This window comes from Heterocephalus glaber, unplaced genomic scaffold (assembly GCF_053883595.1).
Source record: "Heterocephalus glaber isolate CG9 unplaced genomic scaffold, H.glaber_assembly_v1.0 deba00001577, whole genome shotgun sequence".
Taxonomy (NCBI): Eukaryota; Metazoa; Chordata; class Mammalia; order Rodentia; family Bathyergidae; genus Heterocephalus; species Heterocephalus glaber.
In genome coordinates this window covers 9526622-9542232 of record NW_028258358.1, presented here as the reverse complement: position 1 = coordinate 9542232, position 15611 = coordinate 9526622, and the positions used below count along the sequence as shown (strand labels likewise).

The following is a 15611-nucleotide window of genomic DNA, read 5'->3' as shown; positions in this document are numbered from 1 at the left end:
TTAATTTAAAGCTAAAAGAAGATAGAAAAGACAAGCCTTTAATAGTTATCTCTTTAAAAATTTGTAAATGTCATAATAGGTTTAAAGTGATAATTTTGCAAGATGAAATAGGGTCTCATCAACATCAGTGGCGAATTTAATTTTAAAAAACAATTTAGACTACATTTTTAGTACAAATTTTAGATTTACAGAATGACTTGGCAGGGAGTACATGAGGTGCTCATACCCATCTTTGCACATAATTTCCCCTGTTAACATTTTGTGTAAGTGTAATATATGTTGCATTTAATGATTTAATGAAGGTATACTGATACAGTATCATTACTGTACAGTCCATAATTTAATTTAAAGCTCATTCTCTATTGTGGAGTTCTGTAGGTTTTGACAAATGCATAGCAATGTGTATCTGCGGCACAGTTTCCTACAGTTTCACTAATCCACCAGTCCACTGTGTTCTACCCATCCCCCCCCACCATCCATCCTTCCCCCAAATCCTTAGTGGCCACTGATTGGTTTACTGTCTAAATAGTTTTGGCTTGGCATACAGTTAAAGTGATAAAACCGATTCCAAAGATATCTTGGTGTCCTTTGTGAGGTTCAATTTAAAAGCAGTCTAAGAGGACAACAATTAAACTAGCTTTCTAGACTTCCTTTTTTAACCTTTGTTTTAATGACAGTACTTTTTCATGTAATTTGACCAAATGGACAGAGTTTAAGTGGCTTAAGTTCCAAAATATCTTGAGGACCATATTCTCTTGTAGTAAATGTGGTAAATATTCATCGGTTAGGTAATGTTAAAGCTACCATTTGCTAAGTATTTGTATATTTACATATAATACATTTATAACCAAACATGTTTATCTTTTGAGTTCTTGGGGATCCCCACTATTACTCTGAAAAATGTACAAAGTCCATTCTCTTACTTACCAATCCTACTTTGTAATAATATGTGTCCCATACCAGAGTTTCAGAGTTCTAGTCAATTATAAAAACATGAATTTTGATTGACTTAGGTAAATAATACGATTTATGACAGTCCAAGAATATGTTATCGGAAAATATAACAACCCAGGCAACTTAAATGTATTAGACTTTTAAATTAAAATGTGAAAGCATACAAACAAAATGTAAAAGTCCAAAGAGTTCATTTTATTATGTATATGTTCTGAGTTTTCTTAAGGAATTGATAATTTCTTAATTGACTCTTGAGATATTGATATAAAACAATTGAGTTAAATATTTACTTAAATATTTTGCCCTTACCTGCATTAGATAACTCATTCAATACTTTTAAATTCCAGGTTGTCAGGTTAGGATAATTCTACTTGTTTCCTTTTACTCTATCGTGTATACTTCTAGAGGAATTATAATTTATCTTTTTTTTAGTTTACTTTAATTTTTTTTCTTGGTCACTTTTATAAATTCACACTTTTCTGGCACTTATATTTGAGACCATGCCCTTGACCATATAAAGAAGAAAAATCACTGAAAACAAGGTAAATTATGACCATCAGGACACAGGCAAGACAAATTTTGAAAGTCTTCCCTTTTTAATAAAAGAACAGAAGGAGAGTAAAGTGCATGTTCTATTCATAAATAAATGTTCAGTGACTTTTAACAGACACTTAGACCAAAACAGCTAGTCATTGTTGCAAGGTGATTTTTTTTAAAGCATGGTGCTTATATCTTTAAAATTTCATGTTTTAATGAAGTACACAAACTAAGGTCTGTACTTACTATACAAACTGTGTTCAAAAAGAAGTTAGTCATTATTTAAAATATGCTTGCATTTAAAATAAAGCAATATAACCCAAAAGAACAAGAACTACAGGTGTGTGGGTTCACCTTGATTCCTTTTTTTTATATGAAGTGCACAGTAAGCTTTTTAAAACTAGCCCATAAAAGATAATTAATGTTCAATTAATCATTAAGTCAGACTTGAACTTTAGAAGCCATAAGAAGTAAATAAGCTCTGCTGTTTCATTCATGGTAAGATGTTAAGAAGGACCAATATCTGCTAGACATTTCAGTATATTTATGCATTACTTTCAGAATATGCTAAATGATGGACTGATATTGGTTTTATAATGTGAAATTTAAAAACCAGATCAGTCCATTAAAATGTGTTCCATCAGCTCTTACATGATCCTCCTGTGGCTCAACCTGATTATAAAAATATAAAAATGTAATAAAATATATAAAAATGTATAGAACCAACAAGCATCATGATATCACTGCCTTCTATATTTCAAGAGAATTGTTAAAAACATGACTGGTCCCTAAAGGCAGCTTGTTCAACTGCTTTTATACAACCTGTCTATTTGGTTGTTTAGCAAACCCTATTGCTCTGTTTATATGACCCCAAGTTAGAAGTTAGCTAGTCAAGTCACCTCTGAGGTAGTGTTAGTAACAGACTGCCTTGTGTTTGGAATTTCCATTTCTAAGACAATAGAATTGTGCTCATTTGCTTGGCTGTCACATTTCTGGCTATTAAAAACACCTGATTCTTCAGTTCAAATTCACAAGGATTTTCTGTGTTTGGAATTAATGTTACTTTTTTATCAATTGAGAAAAGCTGGGAACTAGAGAATTTTAGTGATGGTACCAAAATGGCACTGCTCATATGCAGCAGGAGTAGGTCATAGTTTTAGTCTTTTATATACAGTTCTTATTTTCTATAATATAATATCACACAACAGGCCACAAAGTAAGGATTCTTGTCATCATTAAGCCACAAATTATAAATATTAGGCAAGTCATTTTATAATCCTTTTTAAGAACTGCTGTGCAATTATTTCCCCAAAAATGTGTAGAAGCAAACTAAACCATAATTTATTTAAATGATGAATGGACAGTTGTCATCATCATCTGTGTGTATAAAGCCCACATCTTTAAAAATCCTTGGTGCTGTTGAAGGCAAAACAGACTGCATATAAATCTTGGATAACATTTAGCAGTGTATTATGCAAATGGTCTTTAATCCTGATGACTCAAGGGACTGTATGGGGACCTTTCCAAAGATAGGGTAATGTCTAAACATTGTTTTTTTCTTTTAAGGCTTCATGTGATTAAAATCCATGACCAGCATTAAAAGTACTTGGAATTCACTGAAAGACCATGATAAGATTCACCTGGTGTAAGGGCTGACTGTAGGAAGTACACCCAGTACTCTGGGAACAAACAAGTGGGAGGTTTTAGATTCCTTCATTCAGCAAAATGCTTAAAGATGAAGTTAGATTAAAATGTTTATTCAGGAAAAAACTCTGATTAGAAAAGTTCAAATATGGTCCTTATTATAGGAATATGTTCACTAGAAGATTATGTGCAATATTTTTTTAAGTGAATTGTGAATGAAACTAACTTGGATTTGTGAAGAAAATAATATGCTTATATTTATCTTTAGGTTTTCACACATTGTTTTTATAGGTATACTGTTGTATTTATCTTTCCAGACTTTACTGTTCATGCTATTATTTCTTAAAATATTTTGTGAAAAAAATGTAAGCTTTACTAGACCCTTTCAATGGATGTTATTTAATCTTTTGGAAAATGAAATCAGTCTTCTCTTTGACAAAAATCCAGTATTTCCATACAACCTTCATGCCTTTAGAAGGAATGTTGTATTTGCTTGATAGTACATATCAAGGAAACATAATAAGTTTGATCTTTTCATATCAGGGACATCAACAGCAAAAATTCAGCTGATGTCAGCACTCCTAGGCAAAAATATGGATAGATTTTATTTAAAAACAAACAGTTGACACTGCCACAAGTAGCCCATTATTATTGCATCCAGAATTGACAAGTTAATAATCAATGGTAAAATTTTAGTATGAAGTCCTCTTTTTGGAAGAAACATATCTTTTTCATCATGCTTAAAATTTGTAAACTCTTTGTGTTTTCAGTACTTTTACCCCGTAAGGGCCACACCCCTGCCCCCTCTCAATTTCTCAAGTATGGACTTACTGTCCTTCCTTTTGGCCTCTAGCTGGTTAAGTGCTTTGCATTTTATGTTTTCCCTCTGTTTCTCCATGGCTTTCACTCCCCTTTTGCTGTCTGCTCTGCTTTCAGCATCTACCATAGCTTTCTATTTAGGGACCCAAACCTCAGAGCCAATGCATTTCAGTTTCTACTTCCTAAAAGTAAAGACATGAATTCCTAATGGTGATTCTGGGGTTGAGCATGAGCCTTTCATGTGAAAGAGGCCATGTTTTTATATTGCTGCTGGCTTTACAAGTATGTGTGTGCAGCCCAGATCTAGAATAATGGATGGCTTTACCTGACACATTGTCATCACATCATAGGAGGTTAGTAGGGGCTGTCAGTATGGGATGCTTCATCAACACTGAAAACAGATGAATGGTGCAATAAGAATTTTGTCCTCTTTCTACTGATGAAGTATTATTTTTTAATATGCTGGCAGTATTTCAAATGCCACATATTAAAAAAAAAAAGAAAACACCATATGTCTGTCTGATGTTTGCATTTATATATTCATGAATAATTTCTCCAAGGTCCCAAGTCTTTGATCCAAAGGTTTATTTTATCCTTGCTTATTTTTATGATTATTTTAGTTTGAGAATATGAGAAAGCTATATAATTCTCAAGCTTCTGAAAGCATCTGAGGGTCTTACTATTTGATCTTTGCAGATTTCTAGCATGTGCAGCAGATTCAGGAGAGAAATATTCTTCTTCTGTGGCTGTAAAAGAACTTAAGGAAGAGAGATTTTTCTCAGTGAAGGAATAAATAGAGACCTACAGAAGATGGACTCCTGTTTGTCCTTCAAAGAATCTGAGCAGCTTCAAAGCTCAGTGAAGCTTAATAGAGACTCAGTCTCTTTACAGATAATCTCCATATTTCTCAGTCCAGTCTTGTCATCATTAGCCACAGTAGTCCTTCATTTGGCTTAGGAGCTGTCTCTATAGCGATGTACAGTGCTCAGCCCTTGACTTAACTCACAAATGTGTCTGAGTTAAGAAAAAACAAATTTGCAGTGGAAATAATCACTATTTCCAAAATAAGACTTTCAGAAATATCTGACAGCGATTTTCTATATGGGTAAACATATCAATAAGGAGCACCTTACATTGTTCTGCAAAGAAATTAAATGATAATCTGAGAGCTGAAATATTCTAGTTGGAAAAGTAGATGATGCTAACAGCTTTTATAAAATAGTTTGATTTATAGTGTTTTTCTTTTGTTTCTTAATGTTTTTGAGATTTTAAAAGTTTCTCAATTTCAGCACATGAAATGAAAATCTTGCCATTTAGAATTTCATACAGATTTTGATGGTATGTAAACTTTTGTATGTTTTTGTAAATAAGTAATTATGTTAGTTAAGAAGGGAGGAAACATTAAAACACCAACCCAGTTCCTTTTTTAGTTGATCTGGTACCATTGTTGATGTATTTTTTTCTTTTCTCATTGTTGCTGAACAAAATCCCCTTGCACTATTGCCTATTTTATATTTTGAATGGAGCTATAATTTATATTCTATAAAGAAAGGCTTTAAGGAATGTTTTGTTCCTTTAAATATGTGCTCACATTTTTAGGGTGAACAGTAAACCAGAGTGAAATGACAAACTTAACATAATTTTTGACAGTGTTGTTCTGCTACCATAATAAAGCTGAGGAAAAGATTTTGGTCTCTATCTAATAGAACAATAGTGTCTATGTTAGCCTACTTAAAGTAAATGTAACGAAGATAGTCTAGCTTGCTCTGTCAAGGTCAGATTGACATATATCAGTGCAACTCTTGGGCCATATTGTGCCTCAGAAGTAGGAATTCAATAAATGCTTGTTGAATTTATAAGGTAATATGTATATAAATAGATATACATTTTCATGCCCAGTAAAAGCATGTGGATAACATTAGTCTGGGTCAAATGTTAAACTCTTTTATTATTAAATTTTGCTCAGTAGAAATTATAAGAATTCAATTGAACCTTGGACAAATTTATCATTATTTTAAATTAAACAAAAAATTATAGACAATTTAAAATTTATAATATAAAATTTTCCTAAAATATTAGTGTAGTAGTTCTGTACGTTATTTTATGAAAAAATTTATTCTACACTAAAAGTTATAATCCAGTCATTATAAATAATTCATATTTAGTAATTTAGTGATTGAGCTTGGGAAGTTGTAAAATTTTATCTTTTTTAATGCCCAAGATGAACATAATATATTAGCTCATGTACCAAATATGAAAGTAGTGTTGTAGTTAGTTTTCCAGCTATTGTTGCCAGTTAGTAGTAAGCATTCAGATTAGATTACTGTTGGGTATGGGCACGATCCGTAAATTATAGAATTTTAGAGCTAGAAAAGATAATTATCTAATGAAAACTCAATAGTCTTTTAACAAGAAAGTGAGACTCTTAAATGTAGTAGTGAATCAAACCAAGAAAATGAATGTTTTTAATTAAATATTGTATTTATACAATTCTAAGTAATCTTTTGTATTCCAGACTTGTCTTCTCAACAATTATATGTAAATTTACTGTTCCTATTAAGATTCCTATAGCCACTTCCATGAAGAACTGATTTAGACCATTTTAACAATTATCTTTCTCACTGGAATGAAATGTCTCTTTGGTAGATGTCTTGTCTTACTCTGGTACTTTTGTACCTCCACTTTTAATCACTCTTACTGTCATAGAGCACTGCTTCCAATATTTGGGAATATAATTGGCATCTTACAGAAAGGGAAATTAATATCAAGTAATAAGTCATGCATCTATTAAAATGTGTGATTAACACATAAATATGTGTTCCATTTTTCTCCCCACAGTCTCCAAACGTCCATAACTATCCCGATATGGAAGCCGTTCCCCTGTTGCTAAATAACGTGAAAGGGGAGCCTGCGGAGGACTCATTATCGGTAGATCACTTCCAAACACAGACTGAGCCTGTGGACTTGTCAATCAACAAAGCCAGGACATCCCCTACTGCTGTTTCATCCTCCCCAGTTTCCATGACAGCCTCTGCCTCCTCACCTTCTTCCACTTCGACCTCTTCATCATCTTCCAGTCGCCCAGCCTCATCCCCAACTGTTATAACATCAGTGTCTTCAGCATCACCCTCGTCAACAGTATTAACTCCAGGACCCCTTGTTGCCTCTGCATCTGGTGTGGGGGGCCAGCAGTTTTTGCACATTATCCATCCTGTACCGCCTTCGAGCCCCATGAATTTACAGTCTAACAAGCTGAGTCACGTTCACCGAATCCCCGTGGTGGTACAATCGGTGCCTGTTGTCTACACAGCTGTACGTTCACCTGGAAATGTGAACAACACTATTGTTGTGCCGCTTTTGGAGGATGGGAGAAGCCATGGCAAAGGTAAGAGACACAAAGCCTTGATTTATTTCAGCAGTACTGATAACTATTAATTTTTTCAATGAATGGAACCTTAATTGTATGTAAAAACTGCATCCGAAAAGCTCTGTGCAGAGAGGTGCTCATTGAGTAGAGCACAGTGTAGCAGGAGCTATTTATGTAGGTTTTTCTTCAGTTGTATTTTTAAAATCAAATCATTTAATGTCTGCATTCGGTACTTAAAATGCTAAAATAATGTTACCTTATGTAAATGTTCAGATGGAAAGGCCAAACTGGTTAGTAGAATTACTTAGGAAGTACAAATACATAAATCCCTCATAGAAAATTATGCATTATAAAGTTTTTAAAAAGGAAATCATAATGTTTTTTCTTTTGTTCAGACTGAAACTTCTTTAGATATTAAAATACCTTGAAGTAATATAAATGCCTTGAAGTTTTAATCCCTAGAATCTAATCATTCACATTGAGATTACCCTTAAAATAATTTGAATTCAAGTATTTGGCTATAAAAGATATTTATATTCTTATAATCTTAAGAGTCTAAGTTATTTCAAATAACAGGATAATTTAGGGGAAATATTTCAAAATGCAATTTTAATTTTCCTGTGTAGGGTTTAGAAGGTACTTTGCCACATGAATGTGTGTAATAATATCTAGTTATTTCACCTAATTTCATGGTTATGCAGGTTATCCTAAAGTTATTTTCTACTTCTAAGTTCTTATATTTGTCATTTTTGTTAGAATGAATTGTGATAGCATCATCCTGTTAAATGTTTTTTCTGTACACAAATCTAAAAAAGAAGCCGCCTTTCCATAGAAATGTAAAATCTCATAGTCACTGACCTGCTCCATTTTAAACTGAATACATCTATATTTCCTTTGTCTTTAAGGCCTAAATATGATGCTACTTTAAGACATATTACTTTTTGCTTTGAAACTGTGTCACTACTGAAACCTATAGTTAAAGTGTGATTGGTAAATATTGAAACACCGTCTTTTCATAAAATGCTAGTAAACATTATTTTGGTTCTTGTATAAGGTGTAATTCAATAGAGAAGAATATGGCAAACTTAGAAAAATTTTTGCAAACGTATACTACAAAATTGTATATTCACCATTGACAAATTATTGTTTTACCTACATTGAGTTTCTTCACAGTTCTGAAATAAATTGCCCCTTCCCAGTTTAACAAAATTAAAATTTCATGATTCAGAGCATAGGAGAATTTTAGTTTGCAAATTCAAGATCTTTTCAACTTCACTGGTAGCCTGTGTCTTTCTTGGTATTATGGGCAAGGGAGTAGTCCTACCACCCTATAATGAACGGGTAGAGAAAAAGTATGAACTAGGAAGCTTTTTTCATTGATTTTACTCCAGCCAAATCTTCTTTGATGTAGCTATATTTCTGGTCAAATTAACCTATTTAAACAGCAATAAACTAACTGGAGGTTTAAATAAATAACATATATTAAATGTGAGGTATTATTGAAAAATATGTGAATGTTTAAATACATATTTTGGAAAATTATTACAGTACAAGACACATTGCCATTAATTCCCCTCCAAATACTCTCTCTCACTTCACACATACTTTTCCCATTATTCTTGCCACTTTCTGAAGCAGTTCTGGAAGTCCTCTTTAGTGATTATCTTTAGTTGTGCTTCATTTTGACTTTGGAGAAGAGCCAGAAGTTGCATGGTACCAGATGTAGTGAATAAAGTCAATGAGGACATACTGTAATGTTTTTACAAGCTTGCCTTTTCTACTGGATGTCTACTGTAAAGGTCTAACAGTGATCAAGTATCAATAAATGTTTGTAGTAATTTATTATTCTCTTTCTCCAAAAATACTGAAGCATTAATGTTCAAATTTTTTCTTGTAAAAACAAAGTTGGAAGAAAGAAATTTTGCTGAATATTAAAAAAAAAAGCAATCCCAAAATGTTGGTGTGATGATGGTTCTCAAAGTTGTTAAAATAATATTACAAATGATGAGAGATTAGTGTGAGAAATTGTCTGGAAAGATCACATTTTACTACTTTTGTTAGTTCATATTAATTTTTTATAATCATCATATTCTACAAATACTGCTATAGCATTTTGTAAGTTTTTTATCTTTAACTGATCAATTAGATGATACTAAAAGTGTCCAGTGGAGGAGGCTTGCCCACAGCATAGAATGAATAAAGGAAAGGGCATTTCAGTAATTCCTCAAGTCTTATTTTGCATATATGCAACTGGACATTGCACCAGCAAAAAAATGACTGAGTGATAAAGGGAGCCTGTTTCCCTTCCTGCTTAGGACCTGTATATCTGGTATGGGTGAAGGAAAGAAAAGACCATATAGGAGTTGGATTTTCAAAAGTATTGATAAAGATACCAAAAAAAAAAATACCAAATTTTAAATCATATGAATTAGATAACTGTACTGGCTAATTACCGTTAAAGTTTGTATAATGTATCTGATGTCTAATAGAAAAATATTAACCATCATATGTCATATTACACAAAAGAATATGGATGTATACATCTATATCTAAGCTAACATAGCACGTAATTTGAGTCATTTGTTCATGCAAGTGTTTATTGTCTATCACTATCGAGCATTGTTGATGCCAAGGATACAGTGTTAAACAAAACACTTGGTGTTTTAATCTTATAGTCTTTAAAGTCTAATAGGAAACATCAACATTAAACAAATAAGTTATAGAAACTGTTCATTTTGCCTAGAGTTGAATTAAAACAGACTGCCAGAGATATGCCCAGTGGAAGGAGTTTATAATTTTTAAAAAAGAAAGTTGTTTCTCATAAAAGTGTTTTCATATAGGATGCTGTATATGGGTGGAAGAAATACTTTAACCCTGATAAAGAGAAAATGATGAGGGTTTGGGGATGTGGTGGGCTAGGATTCCATAAGAAATCAACAGGAAGATATGCAAATTCTTTGATGAGGCTTAAACTTGAGCCCATCCAAGTAGGTAAATAGTATTGGCTTAAAGGAAGGGAGAGTTGTTAGTTAAATGAGAGCATGCCCATATCTCAGTGAGGTCTTGAATGTAATATAAAATAGGAACAAACATGGAATAATATCCTAGAAAGTACAGTAAATGAAAATAACTCAGAATAGTGCTAGGAGAGTAAAGATGTGAGAAGGGGTCTCCTGAGGAAGATATTTTTACACTTGATACCAAAAGGACAGGTAGCACTTAGCCCCAAAGTGATGTTGTGAGTGCAGAGCTCTGCATGTAGAAGTGTCCTTACCATGTAAGCTGGGACTTGTGTGGGGTGCCACTTCTGATTTTACTCAAGGCCTGGGAAACACAAGTGCACCTGAGGACACTTAAGGTCACAACACCACTCTCAGGGGCATGCTAATAATGGGCCACAGTTATATAAGAGTGACTCAACATACTCAAGCATGTATGTGCAACATGGTCAAGGTCATGCAGCAGGTGTTTTTTCTCACCATGTCCCAGTAAGCTGATCACAGAAACTATAACTGCTGTAAACTAAAGAACACTGTAGCTGTTTAGTAGCTGCTTTTGCTGAAGGAATAAAGACAAGGAGCTATTGAGCTCTGACGCTGCTCTTTTGATGATGAATGGCTCCACATCTTGTTTTTTTATTGGGGAATTAACTCACAGAACAAAGGACTATATGGACTAAATGAACGCTTCTCCAGGTGCCCTTGGGGAGCCTTGGCCTTGACAACATGGCATCTATAAACAAGACCCTAAAAGGATTATTGGCTTCATAATATCAGCCCAGGAATTGCACTCCAGTTTGGAGAAGTCTGTGCCACTTTTCCTAGATTTTCATTGGTTTTTACAGATACTTGCTAGCAGAAAACCAGAGTGTCATTAGCAAATCACATAAAAAGTTCTTCATTTCATTATTGCTTGAACAATGCAAGAGTTAGGCATATTTAGAATTCTCCTTGCTTTGAGTTTATAATGTATATTCACTGTGCACCAAGCACAATTCTAGGAACTACGGTTGCAAGGTAAGCATGTACTTGCTGTCCTGGACCTTACATTGAATAGGAAAAAATATTTGTCAGATGGCTTAAAAGTGCTATGAAGAAAACTAGGCCGTGATTAACCCTAAGTAGAAACTTAGTTGAAAACTTAATTGAAGAAGAATGCAACTTTATGTTTAATCAAGGAAGGCTTCTCTGAGACATCAGCTATGTTAATACTACTTGGGAAGGACTGTTCTAGAAAAAGAGAACTGCAGGTTCAAAGCCCTGAGGCTCAAATGAGTGTGGCCTGTGTGAGGGGGAATAGCAAGGTAGCTTGTGGGACTTGGGGTGAGTAAGCTAATAGGAAAGTGGTAGAAATGAACGCCCAGGAGTAGGCAGGGCCTGAGTAGGTAGAGCCTGGAAAGCCAGCGTATAAATGTTTTGGTTTGGGTTTTTAATGATGGGAAGCCAGTGGAACTGGAACTTAGAGGAGGAATGTGACAGGTTCTGTTTAATCTTTTACAAAAAATCATGGTATAGTGTAAAGAATATGGGTCAGGTGTAAAAATAGTAAGGCCTGATAAGGAACTATGGCAATATGATTTGCAGTGGGATATGAGAAAAGGAACAGAGGTAGGGGTGGACTTCCAGGCCTTTGGTTGAGTCATTTAGCAAATAGTGCTCTTTACTTGGACAGGAAGAGTGAGGTTGGGAAAGGAATTCCCTTTTGCGTGTGTTCAGTTTCACATGCCTGTTTCTGATTGGAGAGCTTGAGATGTAAGTAGGACAAGTGAGCCTAGGGCTCAGAAAGAAGGGTTTGGAAAAGTAAATTTGAGATGCTTTTGGATAGAGGAGGTGTTTAATGCTGTGGACTGCCATGAATCATCATGGGTGAGAGCCGAAACATAAGCAAGGATGGAAGATAGAGCAATTCAGCCTTTGGAGATTAGAAAGAGAAGAAAGATCCAGTAAAGTGGGACCCATGTGCTGTGAAGAAAATAAGAGAAGCTTCAAGTGAAGGCAAGTGAGTAATGTTTTCGGGAAGGATTTGTCAATATCATCGAATGCTTCTTGGTGCTGAATTCAATGAGGACTGAGTTTGGTGGACTAGGCCAGAGAGTTCATCAGTGACACTGAGAAGTTCATGTCAGTAGAGTGAGAGGACAAAAGACTGAAGTGAGCTCTTATTCAGATGGGAGGGGAAGGAAATGGGAGTCTGAAAATCTACACATCTCTCTTGGAGTGGTTTCATTGTAATGAGTTGTAGACATGGGGATGATAGTTCGCAAAGCATTTTGCACTCTGGGGAGAGTTTCAAAGGTGGGAGATAGCACATAGCCTAATTGTGTGCTGTCAAGAATTACCCAGTAGACAGTTGAAAATAGCTACGGTAGTTCTATAGAGCAATAATGGCAAACCTTTTAGAGCTTTCAGTGATATAGCCTGCTGCAGCACACATTCCATAGATTCAGCACCACTGCTATAGAGGGAAGAATTAGAAGCTGAGTCCATTAAGTTCTTCATTGCACATTATTGTTTATATTATACTGTGGAGTAATGTATATTTTACAGTAATTAATTTTATTTCTAAAGTCAAATTGGAAAAAGATACATAATGAAAAAAGAAAGAAAATATCAAAGCAAAAGATAGTGATCTAGGATTGACAAATGTAAAACATATAAAGTAAAATTGGTTCCATTGACAATTACAAATACAGAAACAAGATACTGATATCTGGGATAAACAATGGAAAGCAAATAAAAGATAAGTACAATTGGGTTCTACTGCTAATTGTGAAAGTGATGCCAGAATAATATAAATAAAGATCAGATACTTCTCATTCATTTAGTAGAATGCACAGACTAATTAAAACAGCAAAATAATTTGTAATAAATTTGTAGTAATCTTTGAAAGGGATATAAAAAATAGTTTCATATTAATTTTAGAAACTCAAAATACATAAAGATTTATGCTATAACTAGTTTCAGAAAATCCAGTCAAAGAGCTTAAAATATTTGGAATTATCACTTCCATCTCATATGTGAGCTGATCATTTGTACATGTAGTTGAAGAGACAGGTAACTTTGATACTTAGGATGAGACAAAGATGTGAGGAATTAGTGGTTTTGGAACTGTCAGGGCCTGAAAAGACCTGGTACAGCCGGGTGAGTGTTTCACTGTTGTCCAGTTTTCGTCCCTAACCACTTTCCTTTTCTTCATCATTAGCCTATGCAGATGGCCTGTCATTTCTCTTTTCTATCATTATCTTCTCCTTAACCACCCATTGTCCAGTAGTGAAATAGATTTATCTAAAGGTAAAGACCCTAGCTTCAGTTTCCTGTGCAACCATATTTTCTTTATGCAGATGTGATGGGAGCAGCTGAGTTCACCAGAATTATACAATACATGTTTATTCCATTAAAAGCTTTTACTGGAATAGTGTTATATTTGGTAAATACCTTACTATAAATCCTTAGTACATTGTTCCTTATTTAAAACAATTGTATGAGTAGGTCTTTGAATATAAAGTACTTTGTTTTCCTAAAATATCTAAGAACATGTTGATTCAGCTGTTTAAAAACCAACCCAACTTAGGTGTGAAATTTCTTTGTTCTCTCATTTGAAAGAGTGTTGCTTTCTTGTTCTATTTAGATATAGACATTCAGTGAAGAACCCTCCAAAAATATACCTTGTTTTCATAGCACCCATTCAGGAGTTTCAAAGGGGTGTGGCCAATATAGTTTTCTTCCTGCAGGCTGTTGCCTTTCTCAGCAGCCTACAGGAAGAAGCCACAAGTGTATTTTTAGTCTCATGCCACTTATCTTTGCAAAAGGAAATACGGCCATCACAGTGATTGCTGCACAGCTTGCTGGAAAGTATGACCCTGGCTCCTGAACCATTAAACGTGCTGGAAGTTTGCTCCCGTGATATTCTTCATTTCAGAGTTCTTGATTTCATTAATTTCCTTCTGCCGTCAGATTTCCCACAAGTTGATTGTGATGTCTTGTTATTTCAGGTCGTGGTTCTTGTCACAGACCCACTCCTTCTGTCCACCTTACACATGACTGTCCTCTTTTAGCTCACCGTTGGGTAGGATCCTGGTGTCATCTGTCCATATGACCAAAATAGTCCTGGGCAGCCGACCTATGCTTATATGTACAGTTGTCTTGGCTTCTTGTGTGACTGAGCTACCATCTCTTCTCTTGCTAATTTTCTTCTATTTATTCTTATGTGTGGTACTTGTTAAGTACAGACCAATACTTTAATTCTAAATGTGTTTTTTTACCAAAAAACCGTACAGTTACCTATGTTCTTTATTTTTTTGAACTTTGGTAATTAGGAAATGAGCCTAAAGTGTTTCTATACTTGGTTTATTACTCTAAAATAATAGATTTTGATAAGAAGCTGTGTTTCACTTATTACTGTGAAACAAAGATAGCTTATTAAATAGAGAAGGCAGGCAGCCTATATTTATGGAAAATTTAATTTTAACTAAGTTCAGAATGCTTTATTTTGTAGATAAATTCGGTGATTTGTTATTTGTTTGTACCTGATTTTCAGTATGGAATAGAAACTTATTTGTATTTTCTCACTTTTGGTCATGCAATGAGGTTGAATATATTCCATAAAAAAACTGACCTCTTGTGCTCTTGCTTATCTGAAATATCTACAATCTGTAGATTCCACCACTTCATGTGGCATAGACTGGCTGAATTCTAAGATTAAATAAAATAACTGGCTCAAAGAGGAAATAGAAGCTCTCTGTATTATTGTAAGAGAATTAGCAGAAAAGAGAAAACTGCAGGTAAGCTCCTCACAGACTGTTAAATGCCAGTGGATGAGTTTGGTTGGCTCCTCACCATGTGAGTTAAATAATAAATGCAAGTAAAAAGGGAAAAAGAAGACAAAAAGTATTTTGGATATCTAGGACAGTCCTCTTTCAGTGATAGATGTATTAAGGAAGTGAAGATAGAGACAAATCTATTTACTAGGAAAAGTAGCTAAAGGCAGAGGCTAACAGAATAGTTTGCTCATTCATTTTAAAGCAGTGTTAAGAACTACTAAATAAAATAACCTTACATTACCATTTTTATTTGTTAGAACAAGTTACTCCAGTAGCAAAGACACCTAACTTATGTTTAAATAGATTTCTCCATGAGTGTTATGTTTCATTAATATAGTATTCTAATGTAGCTTTCATAATCACTTTTCACCACACCTGAAAAGCTCCCTTTGATATTTAGTACACAGGATGTTATATACTGGACTTTTATGTATAGTATCTTTCATTTCCTTTGTGAATACTTCTAAAAAA

The 15611-nt window shown here is 34.1% G+C and overlaps 1 protein-coding gene across 11 annotated transcripts in view; it reads left to right on the top strand.

Moving 5' to 3' along the window:
• The window catches only part of Klf12 (KLF transcription factor 12), a 663664-nt gene that overhangs the window by 512988 nt on the left and 135065 nt on the right, over window positions 1–15611 (top strand). For all 11 annotated transcript variants that reach the window (XR_015443733.1, XM_087193027.1, XM_087193026.1 and 8 more), the window contains one exon: window positions 6793–7339. Coding sequence is in view for 10 of the 11 variants with exons in the window: in XM_087193027.1 (XP_087049153.1) it covers window positions 6793–7339 (547 nt within the window). In the remaining variant the exon portion in view is untranslated. The remainder of the gene's footprint in view (window positions 1–6792; window positions 7340–15611) is intronic.